Raw genomic sequence first — 19,357 nt, 5'->3', positions numbered from 1 at the left:
ATGAATAACACAGTGATGTTAGTAGAGCAGCATTCCTGGGAAACTTCCAACACTAATGGAAAGGTTTCTACAAATTGTGCCTGTGCCAACAAGAAACTTCAGCTGTGAGTCAGAAGAATATCGTGACTTCTAGAATGACACACTGCTGAACTCTTACTGCCTATCTTTTATTCACTTTAAAAGAAAGACTTCAGTTTAGGTTCCCATTGAAGCAGCAAAAACATATCATTATAAATCTCATCATATATAATCATTTAACTACGTGAATAGGCATTAGAAATAAATAGCCAAAACATGGGCCTGTCTTTTCATATTCAGCTACTTGATGCATAAACCATAGAGGCATATAGCTTCTTGTATCTCTCCTTTCAAATGGTTTATCTTGCCGTGATATATACTAAATTCCAATGTAGGGCAAAAAGAAGGAAATATTTGTCTTAAGACACATCCCAGAACTATAAATTCTATAACAGTAATGATAAAAACATTTAGATTTCATATGAAATTTGTGGAAGATAATAAATTATAGTTACCGAATTTAAGTTTCATTAAAGTCCTTGGCAAGTATCATCACATACTCAAATAAAAACAAAACCAAATTATGGGCTGGGTTTAAGATGAAACCCATGAAATAATTTACTCTGAAAAAGACCAGAAAACTGGATAAAGCCTCTGCAACAAAGGACAAAAAGGATACCACTGAGATAGGCAGGAGAGGCAGAGATACCATCTGGACAAAGAACCCCATCCCAGGCACTGTGATCTACAACTGGGAGAGATCTCAAATATACACACATTTTCCCTGGATAGTGAGGGGTCTGTGCTCAGGCACCCCAACCTTCAGATCCTGCATGAGAAGAGCTCCAAATATGCTGGGTTTTGGAAAAACAATGGTGATTTAATCAAGGAAAGCCACAGACTTCAGGGAACTTGTTCTTGGAAGAGCTAGAGATGGAGACTCACTCAAAACCCAACACTAAAACAACAGTTTGAAAAGCGCCTGGACTCTATGTAAACAAGAAATATTTACTAATCTTGAAGTGCCCACCAGAGAGGCAGGAAACTGTTGGGACTTTCTCCAGGGACAGAGAAACTGGTAGGAGCCATATTGGTGACCTCACCCTACCCTGAGAATGTCAGGGTTACAACTACCATTCTGGAGCTATCTAGCCTACTGCTAGCTAGAGCCACAGTGAAGAACTTTGCCCACACCCAGCACAGCCATGAGAAATGGTCAGGTGAGGGCAAGAGCCATGCCTGCCGCCATGTCGCAGCACATCTGTGAGTCACGGCCCAATCAGGCACCAGCCCTACCCACTCCCACACCACAGACTGGGCCCTGACACAGCAGACAAGCATGCACAATCCACACAGGGGACACCCTGTGAGCACCAAGCTCTGCTCAGAAGGGATTATGCTTCTTGTGCTCCACACAAGGCCACTCCTTCAAGACAGAGAGGTAGTTAATCTACCTAACACAAAGAAACAAACACGGAAAGTCAGGCAAAATGAAGAAACAGACGAGTATGTTCCAATGAAAGAACAAGAAAAAAAATCAGAAAAAGACATTAATAAAACTGTTACAAGCAACCTCATAGAGTTCAAAGTAATGATCATAAAGAAGCTCAGAAGCTGATCACACTTTGAAGAAAAATGGATGAACAGTTTTATCTTGAACAAAGAGAGAGAAAATATAAGAAAGTACCCAACAAAAGTTATACAACTGAAAAATACAATAAGTGAACTGGAAGATATACAAGGCAGGTACAACAGCAGGCTGGATGAATCCAAAGTTTGATCAGCAAACTGGAATTCAAAGCAACAGCACTCATCCAGAAGGAACAGAAAAGAAAAAAAGAAAAAATAAATGAAACAAATGAAGACCTTTAATAAAATATCAAGCAGAACAGCATTCCCATTACAGGGTCCCAGAAGGAGAAGATAGAAAGAAAAGACCAAAAAACTTACTCTGAAGAAGTAATAGCTGAAAATTTGCCCTTATCTGGAGAATGAAATGAACATACAGGTCCAGGAAGCTCAGAGAGCTTCAAAAGACATGAACCCAAAAGATCTACACCAGGACACATTATAACTACAACAGTGAAAGTTAAAGAGAAAATCTTAAAAGCAGTAAGAGAAAAACAACTTATTACATACAAGAAAAACCCCATAAGGCTATCAGCAGATTTTTCTGTAGAAACTGAAGGTCAGAAGACAGTATTTATAGTGCTAAAAGAAAAAACCTCCAACAAAGAATCATCAAGCAAGATCATCACTGAAAATTGAAGGAGAGATTAAGAGTGTTCCAGATAAACAAATGCTAAAGGAGTTAATCACCACTAAACCTGGCTTTTCAAGAAATGCTAAAGGGATGACTTTAACATGCAAAGAAATGGCACCAATTAATAATAAGAAAACATACAAAAGCAAAAATCTCATTGGGAAAGGTAAAAACATAGTAAAGGTAGATCACTCACTTATAAAGCAAGTATGAAGATTAAAAACAAAAAAAAATAAAATTAATTAAAATGCAATAATTAGTTAAGGGATGCTAAAATAAAAGTGCAAAATGACACATCAAAAATATAAAAACTGGGGGTAGTGGGAAAAATGTAAAGTTTTGGAATGTGTTCAAATTTAAGTTACTATCAACTCAAAACGGACTGTTATATACATAGTAAGTTATATGTGAATGTCATGGTAACCACAAAGCAAAAACTTCTAATAAGTACACAAGAGAAAATGTAAAAAAAAATCTAAACATACAATGAAGAAAGCCATCAAACCACAAGAGAGTAGACAAAGAAAAGGAACAGAAAAGAGCTTTGAAAACAATTAACAAAATAGTAGTAAATATATACCTATCAATAATTAAATGTAAATGGACTAAACTCTCTAATGAAAAAAAGATGAAATAAATGAATAGACTTAAAAAAATGACCCATCTATATGCAGCCTACAGAAGACTTACTTCAGAAGCAAGTCCAGAAACAGACTGAAAGTGATGGGCTAGAGAAAGATATTCCATGCAAATGGAAACAAAAATAAAGCTGAAGTAGCTGTACTCACATTAGACAAAACAGACCTTAAAAGACTGTAATAACAGACAAAGAGCATTACACAATGATAAAAAGGTCCAATCCCAAAAACACATAACGTTTAAAAATATATATGCATCTAACATAGAAGCAACAAGATAGATAAAGTAAACATTAACAGACCAAAAGACAGGAATGGACAGTAATACAGTGATAGTAAGGGACTTTAACACCCTACTTACATCAATGGATAGATCATCCCAACAGAAAATCAATAAAAAACATCAGCCTTAAACAACACATTAGACCTGACGAACTTAGATATTTATAGAACACACCATGCAAAAGGAACAGAATACACATTCTTCTCAAATGCACATGGAATATTTTCCAGAACAGACCATATGTTACACTACAAAATAAGACTCAATACATTCAAGAAAACTGAAATCATATCACGCATCCACTATGGCCACAATGCTATAAAAACTAGAAATCAATTACAAGAAGAAAACTGGGAAAACTATAAATATTTGGAGATTAAATACTACGCTACTGAACACCACTGAATCAAGAAAGAAAGAGAAATAAAAAACAAAACAAAACACCTAGAGACAAATGAACAGAAATATGACATAGTACAATCTATAGGATTCAGCAAATGTAGTTCTAAGAGGGAAGATCAGAGCAATATAGGCCTACCTCAAGAAACCAGAAAATCTCAATCTAACTTTCCACATAAAGGACCTGGAAAAAGAAGAACAAATGAAGCCCAAAGTCAAGAAAAATAAGGAGATAATAAAATCAGAGAAGTAAATAACAGAGACACATAAAATACATACATACATAAATAAAACTAAGACCTGGTTCTTTGAAAAGATAAAGAAACTCAAACCTTTATGAGAAAGAGAGGGTTCTAGTAAACAAAATCAGAAATGAAAAAAGTTTTAACTGACCCCACAGAAATACAAAGGATGAGGAGCAACTACTACAAATATACGCCAACAAATTGGAAAAGGTAGAAACAATGGAAAAATTACTAGAAACAATCTTCCAAGGCTAAATCACAGAGAAATAGAAAATCTGAATAGACCAGTTACTATAAGATTGAATCGGTAATCAAAAATCTATCAATGAACAAAATTCAGGACTGAACAGCTTCACTGGTGAATTCTACCAAATATTCAAAGATTTAATAACTATCTTTTTCAAACTCTTCCAAAAAATGGAGAGACTAATTCCAAAATCATTTCATGAGGCCAGCCTTACCCTGATACCAAAACCAAATGTGGAAATCACAAAAAATGTCATTATAAACCTATCGTTGATGAACATTGATTCAAAAATCAACAAAACATTAGCAAATCAAATTCAACAGTACATTAAGAGGATCAAACACTATGATATCAAATGACATTTATTACAGGGATGCAAGGATGCCTCAACATCCACAAATCAAACAATGTGATACACCACATTAACAAAACTAAGGACAAAGATCATATTTCAACAGATACCGAAAAAGCATTTGACGAAATCTAACATCTACTTCTGATAAAAACCCTCAACAGAGGGTTGAGGTACAGAGGCACCACGGGTACAGAGGCACCATTAGTCAACATAAGAAAAGATAATGACATAGGCACAGCTAACGTTATACTCGATGGTAAAGAGCTGAAAGCTTTTCTTCTAAGATCAGTAAGAAGACAAGAATGTCCACTCTTGCCACTTTTAGTAAGCATAATATTAGAAGTCCTAGCTACAGCAATTAGGCCAAAAAAATAAAAAGAAGCAAGGATGGAAGGAAGGGAGGGAAGGAGGGGGGAAGAGAATGTATCCAAACTGGAAAGGAAGAAGTAAAACTGTCACTATTTCCAGATTACAGGAGAGTACATGGCGATAAGCCAAAAGACACCACCAAAACAATTGTCAGAATACATGAATTCGGTAAAGATACTTGACAAAGATTTTATAAACACACAAAATCAATATATAGAATTGTAGCATTTCTTATATACTCATAATGACTTATTAGAAAGAGGAACTAAGAAAATGATCCCATTTACAGCTGCATCAAAAAGAATAAAACACCTAGAAATAGATTTAACGAAGGAAGTGAAAGACCTGTACACTGAAAACTGTAAGACACTAATGAAAAAAACTGAAGATGACACACAAAAAAGAAAAATATTTTGTACTCATGGTATAGAAGAATTAATGCTGTTCAAGTCTCCATACTATCCAAATCAATCTACAGATTCATTGCAATCTCTATCAAAATTCCAAGAACTAGAAAAAATAGTTCTAAATTTTGCATGGAACCCAAAAAAAAAAAAAAAAAAAAAAAAAAAACCCAAATAGTAAAAGCAATCTTGAGAAGAAATGACAAAGTTGGAGGTATCATGCTCCCTGATTTCAAAGTATACTACAAAGCTATGGTAATCAAAACAGTATGGTATCAGCATAAAAAGAAACACACTGATCAGTGGAACAGAATTGGGAGCTCAGAGTTACACCCACACCTATATGGACAATTATTTTACAACAGAGGAGCCGAGAACATGCAATGAAGAAAGGACTGTATCTTTAATAAATGGTCTTGGAAATACTGAACAGCCAAATAGAAAAGAATGAAACTGGACTACGAGCTTACACCATACACAAAAATGAATTCAAAATGGAGTAAAGAGGGTGCCTGGGTGGCTCAGTCAGTTAAGTGTCCAACTTCGGTTCAGGTCATGATCTCACAGTTCGTGAGTTTGAGCCCCGCGTCAGGGTTTGTGCTGACAGATCGGAGCCTGGAGCCTGCTTCAGATTCTGTGTCTCCCTCTCTCTCTTTGCCCCTCCCTTGCTCTCTCTCTCTCTCTCTCTCTCTCAAAAATAAAAACTACAAAAATATATACAAAATGGATTAAAGACTTGAATGTAAAACTTGATGCCACAAATTTCCTAGAAGAAAACACAAGTGGTAATAAGCTCCCTGACATCAGTCTTAGCGATATCTGTATGGCTCGGACTCCAAAGACAGAGAAACAAAAGAAAAAAATAAACAAATTATATCAAAATAAAAAGCTTCTCCTCACCAAAAGATACCATCATCAAAATGAAAAGCAACCTACTGAATGGGAGAAAGTTTTTGCAAATCATGTATCTGACAAGGATTTATCCAAAATACATAAAGAATTCACACAACTCAACAACAAAGAATACAAACCATCCAATTTAAAAAGTGGGCAGGTGATATGAATAAACATTTTTCCAAAGAAGACATACAAGATGGCCAAGAGGCACAGGAAAGACGCTCAACATCTGTAATTATCATGGAAATACAAATCAAAACTACAATGAGATATTATCTTACACCAATTAAAATGGGTATTATCAAAAAAGACAAGAAATACCAAGTGCCGATGAGGCAGTACAAAGAAGGGAACCATCACATACTGTTGGTGGGAACGCAAAGTGGTGCAGCCAACATTTGGAGATCCCTCAAAAAATTAAGAACAGAACTACTCTATGATCCATCTCTTCCACTTCTGGATGTGGTAATTACCTGAAGAATACAGAAACATTGATTCGAAAAGGTATAGCCCCCCTTTTGTTCACTGCAGGATTATTCATAATAGCTAAGAAATGGAAATAACCTAAATGTCCACCGATAAATTAATGGATAAAGAAGATGTACGTGGGGTGCGTGTGCCTGTGTAGTAGTATGTATAGTGTACATATACTACAGCCCTAAAAAAAAAAATTAAATCTTGCCATTTGAGACAACATGCATGGACCTTAGAAATATGTTATGCTAAGTGAAATAAGTCAGAAAAAGACAAATAGACAATATGATTTCACCCATAGGTGGAATCTAAAAAACAAACAAACAACGAAACCAAACTTAAAAGAGAACAGACTGGTGGTTTACCAGAGAGGAAGGGGGTGACGGGGTAGCTGGAATGTATGAAGAAGGGTGATGGATGGTAACTGGACTTTTAGTGGTGATCACTTGGCAGTGCATACAGATGTACAATTATAACGTATATCTGAAACTTCACATAATGTTATACGGACAATTTTACTTCGATAAAAAGAAAAATGATAGGAAATTTAAAAAAGACAGAACCAAGACCTGAATACAGCCGTTCAATGAGTCAGTAGGACAGAGGAATAGCCTTCTGGCTAGTAATGCAATACTGCAAGGGGTCCTGTAGGACCCACTCATCACCGTAAACAGGGCTGACCATCTGATATTGGTGATGGCATCCATCTATCCTAGGTTGTTCTCATGCAGTTCTTACGGTTACAGATGAGTGGAGGCATTTAAGAGTTATAACAGCACTGACTCCAAACAGTAGTCAAATAACAGTCAAAACTCAAATTACTTAGGGTAAGAAGCCTGAGTCTGCTGACTGGGAAGGGCTGGGTTTACAGATGGCGGAACAGCTCCTTGGCTGAGAGAAGACAGCTGCTCTGGGGGAAGACTGTAGCTCCTGAGATGGCTCATCTGTGCGCTCCCTGCAACCAGGTAAGCACCACTCTGAGGCGGCCCTGGGTACACCTAGAACAGGTCATGATTAAAAAAAAAAAAAAAATTAGACTTTCTAAGATTTTAACAGGTGTGCCAAAATTTCTTTGTAGAGGCATTCAGTTATAAAGTGAACAATGAAAGCTCCAAAATCTTTTTAAAAGTTACTTCTTTTGACAGGTATTTTAAAGAATACTTTTCAGTGAAGTGGGCTTTCTGATCATTTTTGTTCTTAGGTAAACAAACCATGAGCTACACTCAGGTTTGTTTCATACAGAAACAATAAAGGAACTTATCTTGAAACTAATATTCTCTCTCTTTCCATACTGATATTTTAAGTACTTTCATAAAAGGAATCTCAAAAAATGTTTAAGAAGTCTCTTTGAATTCAGTTTTATATCAATAGACTGCATGTGCTTATAGATACAATTTGTATTTCCTAAATTACAGTTTAGTGAACACAGGGCAAGCTAACTTTCTAAAGCAGCGATGAGCAAAAACATTTTTGCAAAAGTCCAGATAGTAAATATTTTAGGCCTTGTGGGCCTTTCTGTCACAACTACTGAACCGCCCATATAGAAAGTAGCCGGAAACAATGTAAAAACAAATGAGAATGGCTGTTATAGCAAAGGTTTATTCAAAAACAAAAACAAACACAAAAAACAGGTGGGAGGTTGGATTTGGCCCTTGGGCTATGCATCCAGAAAGAGCATTTTAATCTAATGGGATTGATCTCTTAAATGCCCAAAATCTAAAGCACACAAAATACTCTAATTTTCTGTAGTATTCATTCAATCTTTCCATTTCACATGTTTGAAAAGAGAACTGTCTATGTGGTGAGATTTTTGCCAGCTGTTAAGATAGTAACACAGTCATCAGGAGAGAAGACAATCATCTTAGCACTTCGTTTAAGCCCTAAGAGACTGACCATACATAAATCAGAATACAGAAGGTCTTCACTATGAACAGAGGTATTCCAGTCCTCTTAAAAGCATTTTTTTTTGTATTTGCAAATGAAACATGAAGAGGAATTTTTTTGCTAAAACCGGTATCAAGAGCCGTGAGTAGGTGTCATCTAGCCTCACACTGGACAAGTGTGGCTGGTCCACTCCAGGGATCTGGTCCCTCATTTCAAGGAAAGTGGGCCATGTTATAATTATATAAAAAATTAATTTGCACAAAGTTTATGCCACCCACATAAATAAAATGGAATGCTTGGCTAGGTCCCTATACAGTGACCATACTGAGTTTGTGGGAAAAGGGCTCTTGAAATAGTCACTTAAGGTGAATAAGGAGGATGAATTCTATGCCTTCTCATGTAAAGGAAGATGGAAACATTCAGATTAAAGCCACTTACTATAAAACCCAAAACTGTAGATTCTCAAAAAAATTCGTAGTAATTAGACAATTTACTCAGACAGAAGACATGGTTCTTAACCAGATAATTATATATGAAGCTTTAAAAATATACAGATGTTTCGGCCTTTCTCTTGAACATTCTGATTCAGTAGTCTGGGGTGGGGAGAAGCAACCTGTATTTTTTTTTAAATGTTTGATTCTGATGCACACCTTTGAAGAAAAATAATATTGTGAAAAGAATTACTGGAATAATTAGTATATTATACACTGTATTTGTCAAGTAAAAAATTCTTTTAAACTTTGCTCTAAGCATTACTTTTAGAAAGTTTCAAATCTTACAAAACACAGCTATTCCAAATAATCTCAAACACAGTTGAGAATTTAAAATGATATACTTGAATTTTTAAAAGCTTACCTGAGAACCAGAAACACCAGATGACTGCATATAATACTGCTGATTCTGTAATTTTGCATACATGGAATACATTGGATCTTCATTCATTAACTTGGTATACAATGAAAGTGCTTCCATCACTTTAACATTAAGTTCTGAGAGTTCTGAATGCTTTCTGAAATATTACAGAGTAATTTCAAATACAATTGCTAATTAAATGACACAATGTTCTAAATACGACCACACACAAAAATAGCAAAAAGTAATATAAGTAGACATTACTTTAACCTTATGACAGAAAATATCCTGTATTCTAGCTCCAGGGCAACCAAAACTATCTAAGGTACAGTGCTGGGAGAACTCTAGCTTATTGTACTTGACTTTATCTTGAAATAACTAGGTATCCCTAATAAATAACAGATGGGTGAGTCATCTGTGGGCTCTGGTAATGTCACTTATGGCATTACAATGATAAGAACAGCTAAGTATTATTTTTTAAAAAGACTAATATAATTAAGATCAAATAAATTCTCCCTTAAAAAAAAAAAAAAACGCAGGTAGATGGGTCCAATTCTAATTCCCACATCTAGTGGAAAACAACTGAATGAGAACTGGTACCTCTGGCAGATCTTTGGCATATTTTTTAAATAAAAATAAATAAAATTAAAAGGCAGCTCTATCCCAGCATACACTTAGAACTTCAGCAAAGAAGACACACAATATAGATATAGCACATGTTCTTTTACCTATCAATATCTTCCAGCTTTTCATCAATGAGAGGTCCCATCTGGTGACACATTGCTAAGATAACAAGATTTAAAGAAATATAAGAAAACACAGCAAAGAAAAGCTTATCTGTGATAGATACTCATATAAGCAAGACTGGGTCATAGAAGAATGAGAAGTGTTCACATTTTTTTATATCATTTTAAATTTTATTTAAATATAAAACCATTCTGTAACAGAACACTACAGACAAGCTCTAATTATTCTTTACGTGCAAGGTTAATGGAAAACAAAGTTTACCTTCAAGATGAAGTAACTCTGGAAGATCTGGTTGGTCATCACTGGGATCTGTACTCTGCAACATCTGTAGCAACTGGTCCATTTTGTCCTACAAGAATTAAATAGTTAATACAAAAAGCAACAAATCATTATGCAACAATATGTTCTCATTTCATTAATTAGATAATGGATGAAAAACTTTTATATTTCATACAGAGACTCCAATTTTGCTTTTATGTTATTTACTATCCACGTATTCTCTTTAGTACCAAGTGAAGTCAGAGCCTTGAAAGCTCTTCCTACTTATTTTTCAAACTGCTCACGGAGACTCTCTTATATGAGAAGAAGAGAGCCATATTTCAACTTACAACGTGTGAGTTCTTCGATCTGTTATGTCATGGTTGTGGATTTCCGTGTCACTTTGTTTTGGAGCAGCTGGTACCCTTGCCATGCTGACAGGTGTAACTTCGCTCTCAAGATGGCGTTACCTATGACTAACAGCTCAGTTATTACTTCTCCACCATGGCGAATCCAGCAGCTGCTTTAGCAAGGCACAGCTCAGCTATAGTACAGCTCTTCTTCTAAGTAGGGTCATAAGATCTTATTCTATATTTTCTTCCCACCAATGTTTCAGTCTGTCATAAAGGAAGCAGTAAGATTGTGGCTTCTCTCCTTTCCTATGTAGGGAAAGGCTGGAAGGATCTCAAAGCAAGGACTCAGATCTATCACAGAATATTCCCTTGCAAAAACCAATGGACCTAATGAAACCATCATTACATAAACACATCTATATATTACGCAAGTACATATGTACTTAAATTTAAATTTTTAAAAATCAAAATACTGATCTCATGTACCAAAGAATGATAGTGTAATAATTACGAACTTCTCTCCATGCATGGTTCTTACATGGTGGTATTACTAAACACAGGTACATTAGGTAAACACTGTAAAAGACTACCAATTCTAAGCAGTCATTTAAACTAAAACCAAAATGCTATTTCTGGGGCGCCTGGGTGGCTCAGTCGGTTAAACGTCCGACTTCAGCTCAGGTCATGACCTCACAGTCCATAGGTTTGAGCTTCGCATCGGGCTCTGTGCTGACAGCTCAGAGCCTGGAGCCTGCTTCAGATTCTGTCTCTCTCTTTATCTCTCTCTCTCTCTCTCTCTGCTCCTCCCCTGTTTGTGCTCTCTCTCAAAAATAAGCAAATTATTTTTAAAAATAAATAAATGCTGTTTCTGCAAAGAACAGACTGAGAGATGAACTAATCACTGGATGGTGAAAGTCGCACAAGTACATAAAAAACTTCTAAAGTCACAAGAATTTTGTATTTTGAAATGGTTACCAGTTTTTAATGTAAAAGATTCACAATTTTAATTTTAAATAGTCTAAAACAGAAGGCATGCTACAGAAAAGATTGCTTATAGCAAAAAAAAAAAAGTGGGGGGAGAAGGGGGGTAACTAACATGTGGATAATTTTTGTTTTAAACACTATACTCTATTTGAAATTACCTAGAATCCAAGACATGAGGTTTATTATACGGACGACCAGGCTGACTCTACACGCATTTTCTTATGTAATGCAACTGGCCAAATGTTAAGTTTCCCTGAACCCGTCAAATTCCCTGGCTCTCAGCACAATCTCCAGTCGGTTTCTCTAAAAGAGCACTCTTCAAACTTTGTTTCCGGTTCCCTCCAGAAGAAGGCTAAAAACCTATAAAATCCCTTCACTTATTTTAAAGATGACATATCATTTTTCATAAGTTTAAGATATTACAAAGGATGTAATTTCCAGAGCATTAAATAATGATCTTTGTAAATGAAACAGTCATATATTCTATTAACTATATTCAATCCAAAAAAAAATTCACTACAATAGTGTTTGTAATAATCAAAAAACCTCAAAAAACTGCAAACAACCTAAGGGTCCAATAGAAGAATAATTAAATCATGCCAAGTCCATTCTATGGAATATTAAGCAGAAATTTTAAATAATGAGGTACAGAATAAGACTATAGAGACAGTTTCAAGGAGAATCTTTGCTTTGTCTATATTGCCTGAATTTTTATAACATAAAATACATGCATTAATCAAGTAATCATTTTTTTTAAAACAAGACAAGTATTTCAACTTCAATACCAAGTACGAACCACTTTCACAGAAGAAATCACTTACTTCATCAATAAAGGCTTGTTCCGGTTCTGGCTCTATTGTTTCTACCTGAACATCATCACTAAATTGTACCGTCTTCTTCTCCGTTTTAACTGCAAAACATGTAATATTCACCTTTTCCTTATAAGAAATTTAAAATTCTATTTCAAAGCACTTCAAATTCTATGAGAGAATCTGGATTTTTCTTAATATTCCCTTCGATCTGGGAGACGTAGTTTAAGGGGTCATTAAGACAACAGATTTAGACAAAAATGAAAGAACATTATTTTGTGGAATTCCGTGAAGATTTCTTAATTTTCTCTTCTAAGATTTTACATTTTCCTGGAAAGACACTTCACTAAAAATAAAAGGGATATTTCCAAAGCAAAGATTAATCACTTACTACATATGAGAATTTAGTGAACTGGTGGGCAAAGTTAAGTTTTAGAAGTAAAGTTCTTTTACAAGTAAAGTTTTACATAAATGAACTCTGCGATCAAAAGAAACTCTCTTTTAAATTACCAGTCCTTTCAAAGAAAAATCTCATTTGAAAGACCACACTATTTCATTGTAGTGAACTGGAAAGTTAGGCATATGTTTTTTGGCATGCCATTCAGTGTTTTTACTAGGAGAATCAATGACATCCAGGTCAGTGGAGGACTTTACAAGTAGCACTGGCAATGATCTGAATTTTCCACTAAATCGGCCTACATTTTTTAGTTGCATTACTCTCTGAAATAACACTGTGGTTATGAAGGGACCTGCAAACCACTGACCAGACGCACATTATTTCTCTTGCTCAACAAAGCAATCTTTAAAAACTATTCAATGTATCATTAACTAGTAAATACAAGGTTATGATTAATAGAGCAATTAACCTTCTCCCCACAAATCCTGAGAGGTCCATACAGCTTTAAAGGAATGAACTTTCTATATTTTTCATCCTTGTATCAATGTGGTCAATTGGTATTCATAACAATGTTAAGAAGAAACTATAAAAAGGGGATTGGGAACAGAGCAGAAGTAACGAAAGGAAATATATTATTAAACTATTTAATGTGTGTAATAGAATATTACATTTCCCCCCAGTGACTCTCTTATACTAGGAAATACGCCCATTTTAAAATGAGGTTAACAGCAGCACAGTAATATTAAAAGTTCGTGCACAGGAGAAAGCTGATGTATGACACAGCCTGGATCTGAATGCCAGCCTATCTGGCTCTACCAGTCCGCATGCTGGAATCTGGCCAATGATTTTACTCTGAGAACAGAAGCTCCTATCACTCATGTATTCTGTATTGTGTGCTTCTGTATAAAATGCAGATAATGTAATCTCCAACGTAAGGAATACATTCATTCCACGTAAGTCACCATAAAGCAAAATTCTATACAAAACACTTTCAGCTGGTTTCATTTTCCCTTGGGGGTAAAAGAGACATGTGCTAGAGATATTTTTGCTTTTTATATCTTGAGCTATTAACAAGTAGGAAGCTGGGAAAGCATGCATTGGCTGCTACCCATAAGAGAACACACGGAGGACTCGACATCGTGCCAGCCGACCATGTACAAGTTGTCAGTGTTTTTCTCACAGGCACCAATACTATTACTACGCACGTGTGCACGTCTGCGTATAGCGTGTGTGCACGTGCGTATGTGTGTACGTGTATACACATGTGCACGAAACAAACTGTTTTCACAGTATCTACCACACTTCCAAAGAAAAAACAAGCTAAGCAGGGTGGGTACTTCTCCTTGCCATTAAGTAAAGTGGGGTTCTGATTCCTCACAAAGAATAGCATGATGACGATCATGCTAACATTGCTTTCCCAAGTTCAATAACTACATTTCTATGACAGAAGCTCTGCTGTTCCAGTTCTCCTCTTTACAGAAGTCCGGAGAGAAACACAGGAAGAAGAGCTAGAGTATTCATTTTAACGCTGCACTCTACACGATGGGGGACAAGATGAGACGGCTACATGATCGATATAAGATCTTGGATCTCAGATTGAACACAAGTCCAAGACCATTCTATCCTTTCCAACAGCTGATTCAGGACAAAAACAAAAAACCCAAACACCCAAAAAACAAATTAAAAAAACCACCACCATAAACCCAGGTTAAAAAGCCGGCACACAATACACTGCCATCTTAAATAGGTCCTACGACATATTTCTTGGGTTCTAACAAAAAAGAACGACATTATTAGGACGGGTAGCAGGAATCTGTCTCCGCTGTAAATCTGTCATGAAATGACACAAGATAACCTGGCAATCATCAGAAGACAGCCTCGTTTCATCACAGATAAAAGTAGTATCTGATTTGCTGTTAAAGCCTTCTCTTGAAAGAAAAGTGTTCCTGTATTTTTTGAAGAAAAGTATATGTGTTGTTTTATGTATACATATATATGTATATATGTACGTATATACACACACACTTATGTATCATTTATTGCATAAATATTTATATAGTCTATATTTTGGGTAAGATTCAGTACTAGTTTGGGTAAGATTCATTCCAGTTGCTGGAAATGAAAAGGTGACTAAGACAAAGATCCTTCTTTAAATTCTTGTAAACTAAAAAAGACCTAAGCATCTTGCAATTTGTAACTTTCTTTGACCCCTCGTACTCACATTATAGAAAGATGAGATATTTTGCCAGCTAACTATAGCCTACCAACTTATATACAAAAGCTCTTTTAAAATTCTAAACCTTTCAACCACTAATAGAAACCTTTCTACACTAGAATATATTTCTCATTTATGACCTAATCTTGGTGACCCCAACTCATCATTATGAAGATTCAGTGAACTATCGTATTATGTAGAAATATAGTGAACTGCCTACAAACATTTTGGCGGGCTACCAATACTTACATCTCCTGCAACTATTATGCCTGCCAGTAACATCACTTTTCCTGCTAGGCCCCACTTTCTAGTTTACTTCCCTTGGTAGCACAGGTTTGGAAAGTAAAGAGAAAGTTTTCGTAAGATTAGTTATGGCTCCTTCTGACTATCTGACATGAGGTCTTAGGAAAGCCATTCATTATATTACTTACAGGCCAGTGCCTCCAAGTTTGGGGCTAGATGCTAAAGAAATGGCTTTAATCTTTGAACAGAAAGAATTCCTATGAGATTACACTGCATTTGTCACACTTCAGGAACCGATAATGAAAATACCTAATGCATAAATTTCATAACACTTCTTAATCTGCGTTTTTACAATGGTATATATATATATAATGTTTTAAAAGAAAAATCCATAGGCTGCACAATTACCTGATTAAGGATAATCTTGGTAGAAATATAATTTCAATTTGTAGATAATTAGATGATTTTCGGTAAATAATCTCACTAGCAAGCTGCATTTTTAATAAACACCTCGGAGGCACTAATGTCTGAGAGTCCCAGCTCCATTAAATTGAATTTACTCAACTTTTATTAAGAAGAAAATTATGGATTATCATCCACTTACAGACTGGAAAATACTTACTCATTTCTGGTTCAGCAGTAAGATCAGCAGTCACAAAATTAGAGGGAAATAACCCCATGCCTTGATGGGTTTCACCTTTCCACCAGTTGGGATCACTAATGAGAAATAAAAAATATTTTTATCTCTATGAATCTCTACCTTAATAGTGTTTAACTTACATTATTATCAGATCTGAATCCCACAACAATCCAATGAGGGAAGAAATGAATATATTATTACTACGAACAGAAGATGAACCCTCAGAGAAGATAAAGGGCTGTTAAACACAGTTCTTTATCTTTTGGAAGGCTGGCGAATGCTCTGAGGATTTAATAAAAGGTCTGAACTCTCTCTCCAAAACAGAGGTCTCTGCATTTGACTGTCAACTTCAGGTAGTTCATGAGCTCCACTGTCTATAAGGCTCTTTTGTGATAAAATAAATGGTAGGCACTTAATTCAGATCCATTCCTAAATTAGTGCTCTCTCTTGTACATACAAAATGCACATTTTTCTTGTACAAAAATGCACATTTCTCCCCCCACAAGAGACAACATGACAGATGACACTGTTTATAGAACAAAGCATTCACAAGGAACACACTTCCAGGTACAACTCCATGTTCACTGTTTTATCTTGGGTGCCTAGTATGAGAAAAGCTAGCAAGCTCTCAATAAACATTTTTTGAATGAATCAATGATCAAGGTTTTGTGCAATTTCCAGCTAACCAGCCCAAAATTTAATTCATTTTCTTTCACTCAAGAGAAGAGAATGTAAATGTGCTACTATAGGAATAACCTAAATATTTTTGAATTTATTCTTTAAAACTGCTTGCAAATTTTAGTACTTCATTATCAATAACCATCATCAGTAACAATTTTCAAGTAAAAATAAAGCTACAGCCAAAAACCAGATATATTGAATCATCTCCCATAGTAATATAAACGTATATAATTGCACATGAAATGAATTTGTCCTACATAGATATACTATTTTTTGTGAATAAATAAATTCAATATATTGCATATTTCTTACAAATTCCGTAAATACACATACATATTTGGTGTATTTTCTAACATTTTAACTATACTAATTTAATTTCTAAAATTTTAACTTACTAATTTAAAAATCGATCTTATGAGATGAAAAAAAATGAATAAACTAGTCTTCCAAATCAAATAAAAACAATTTAAACAAGAAATAAGAAAAAAATTAAACTACAAAATAAGAATACAGACAATATGACACAAGCAAAGCAACCAAATGTGACACAGAAAATATCTACATCAATATTTTTCTTATTACCTTTGGTAATGGCATTCAACAGGAATAATATGAAACACAGAAGTAATACATGTTTTCATATGAATGTCAAGTTAATATCAATTTGATATTATCCATCACCTGTCATCAAGAACTGTAATAATTTCTCCGGCTTTAAAAGTAAGCTCATTATCTTCAGCAGCTTCAAAGTCATATATAGCACGAACTTTTCGGCCTTCATGTTGGTGGTTAGTTAAGAGATTGGATGTGCTTGGGTACAAAGTAGAAAGTGTGGTTGACTGCTGCCTTTGCTCCTTCAAGGACAACTCAATAGCTAGAAAATAATGAGTTAAAAAGACTCCAAATGTTAATATATCCAACAATCCAAAGTATAAAAAAATATCTGAAGGTAAAAATGCATTCTTTTAAATGTGGAGCTGGAAACTAGGATATATTATTACATACTGAATAAAGATCATTTCATCAATTTAATTCATTCATTCACAACCGAAAGTTTAAAGAATAAACTGTTAAAAAGTTGAACAGCCATTAATGACTATTTTTACTGAATGGATAAAATTTAAATTATTCTGGGTAATAAAAAGATATTATCTCTCAAATCCAATGTTTTTATTTAGCTGCAGATATTTTAATTTTCTTTCATCTTTTCAATATATTTCTATAGCTTCAATTCCCAAAAATGATAATCACAATCACTTGCCAAGAGTCCCAAATCTCAATGAAGACTTACTAAATCAGAATGTCAGAGGTAGTATATGGGAACCTGCATTTTACTGCTCCAAAGGTAAATCTTTGTGATCAGTCTAAGAAGTAGAACTAGGAAATAACTACAATGAAGTCTCACCTATCAAATTCCCTCAAAGAGATTTCAAATGTGTCTCTTGTATTGCTTCCCTCCTCCCCCAATGGAAGTCATCACCATGTGTCACTCAGGCTCTGTAATACAACCTGAACAGACTGAGAACCCTGCTTCAACTCAAACCATAACCCCTTCATCCCTGCTACTTCTGTTCTACATTGATAAAAGACCTAACAGGAAAAAGCAAACTTTAAAACTATCCTAAGAAAATACAGGAAAGTACCTTTTAGGATTGGGGGAAAAATATCTTAAGATATAAAAAATGCAAAATCATAACAAAAAAGCAAAAACTTTGACTATATCAAAATTTAAAACTTTAGATAAAATACACCACTATCAAAGTGAAAGTAAATGCCACAAATCAAGAGTAGATCTCTACAATAGATATTACAAAGATTCTCAATGCAGCCTATTATTATAGTAAAAAAAAAAAAAAAATCAGAAAACCCAAATGCCCATCAGTAGCAGGACAGAAAATTGCCATATACATTTTTTTAGTACAATGAAATATTACACAATAGTTAAATGAACTTGACTTACATATTTTATTATGAATAGATCTTAGACGTACTGTCGCATGAAAAAAAACAAACTGTACATGTTATGTACCCTATGAAAAAACAATTTGTGGGGCACCTGGGTGGCTCTGTCAGTTGAGCGTCCAACTCTTCGGTTCGGCTCGAGTCATGATCTCACAGTTGTGAGACTGAGTCCCATGTTGTGCTCTGGGCTAATGGCGTGGAGCCTGCTTGGGATTCTTTCTCTCCCTCTCTCTCTGCCCCTCATGTGCTTGTTCTTCCTCTCTCTCAAAATAAATAAATAAACTTAAAAAAGTAAAGAATTTGTTGGACACATAAAGTATTTGGCATTGTTTATGGATATATGGTGTGATAAAAATATTAATAAAAAAGAAAGACTGAAAGGACACATATGAAGAGTAGTTGTCTCAAAAGAGTATCAGTTGATACTGCAAAGGGGAACAAAACGGATTTCTTTCAGTGTGAGCTGTAAAATCCTATTTCTTTTATTTTTAAATATCTCAGGAAAAAAATATTCAGGGCCCATCTTCTTCCCACCTTTCCAACACCAGAGACTTAAAAAACATACCTTTTGCTAAATCTTCTTCTTCTTTTTTGTTAGCCACAGTACCAGGGTCTTTGGCAACCAGGGCTGGGCTTGCTTTTGCTTGTTCTGCAGCCTAACACAAAAAAAGGAAGACAATGTTTGCAGGATGTTCTCGAATTTTCCTACCTACACTTAATCTAAGAACTTGCAAGACCAT

At 35.0% G+C, this 19,357-nt stretch overlaps 1 protein-coding gene across 3 annotated transcripts in view; it reads right to left on the bottom strand.

Moving 5' to 3' along the window:
• STAM (signal transducing adaptor molecule) overlaps nucleotides 1-19,357 on the bottom strand; it is a 78,192-nt gene that overhangs the window by 8,363 nt on the left and 50,472 nt on the right. For all 3 annotated transcript variants that reach the window (XM_027073542.2, XM_053225360.1, XM_053225359.1), the window contains 8 exons: nucleotides 19,183-19,273; nucleotides 17,337-17,529; nucleotides 15,957-16,051; nucleotides 12,492-12,580; nucleotides 10,337-10,424; nucleotides 10,057-10,111; nucleotides 9,332-9,485; nucleotides 7,415-7,590 (listed from right to left, as the gene is read on the bottom strand). In XM_027073542.2, the coding sequence (XP_026929343.1) occupies nucleotides 7,415-7,590; nucleotides 9,332-9,485; nucleotides 10,057-10,111; nucleotides 10,337-10,424; nucleotides 12,492-12,580; nucleotides 15,957-16,051; nucleotides 17,337-17,529; nucleotides 19,183-19,273 (941 nt within the window). The remainder of the gene's footprint in view (nucleotides 1-7,414; nucleotides 7,591-9,331; nucleotides 9,486-10,056; nucleotides 10,112-10,336; nucleotides 10,425-12,491; nucleotides 12,581-15,956; nucleotides 16,052-17,336; nucleotides 17,530-19,182; nucleotides 19,274-19,357) is intronic.

The sequence above is a fragment of the Acinonyx jubatus genome, chromosome B4 (genome assembly GCF_027475565.1).
Source record: "Acinonyx jubatus isolate Ajub_Pintada_27869175 chromosome B4, VMU_Ajub_asm_v1.0, whole genome shotgun sequence".
Classification (NCBI taxonomy): domain Eukaryota; kingdom Metazoa; phylum Chordata; class Mammalia; order Carnivora; family Felidae; genus Acinonyx; species Acinonyx jubatus.
The sequence above is the reverse complement of the archived record's forward strand: the minus strand, read 5'-3'. Positions and strand labels throughout refer to the sequence as shown.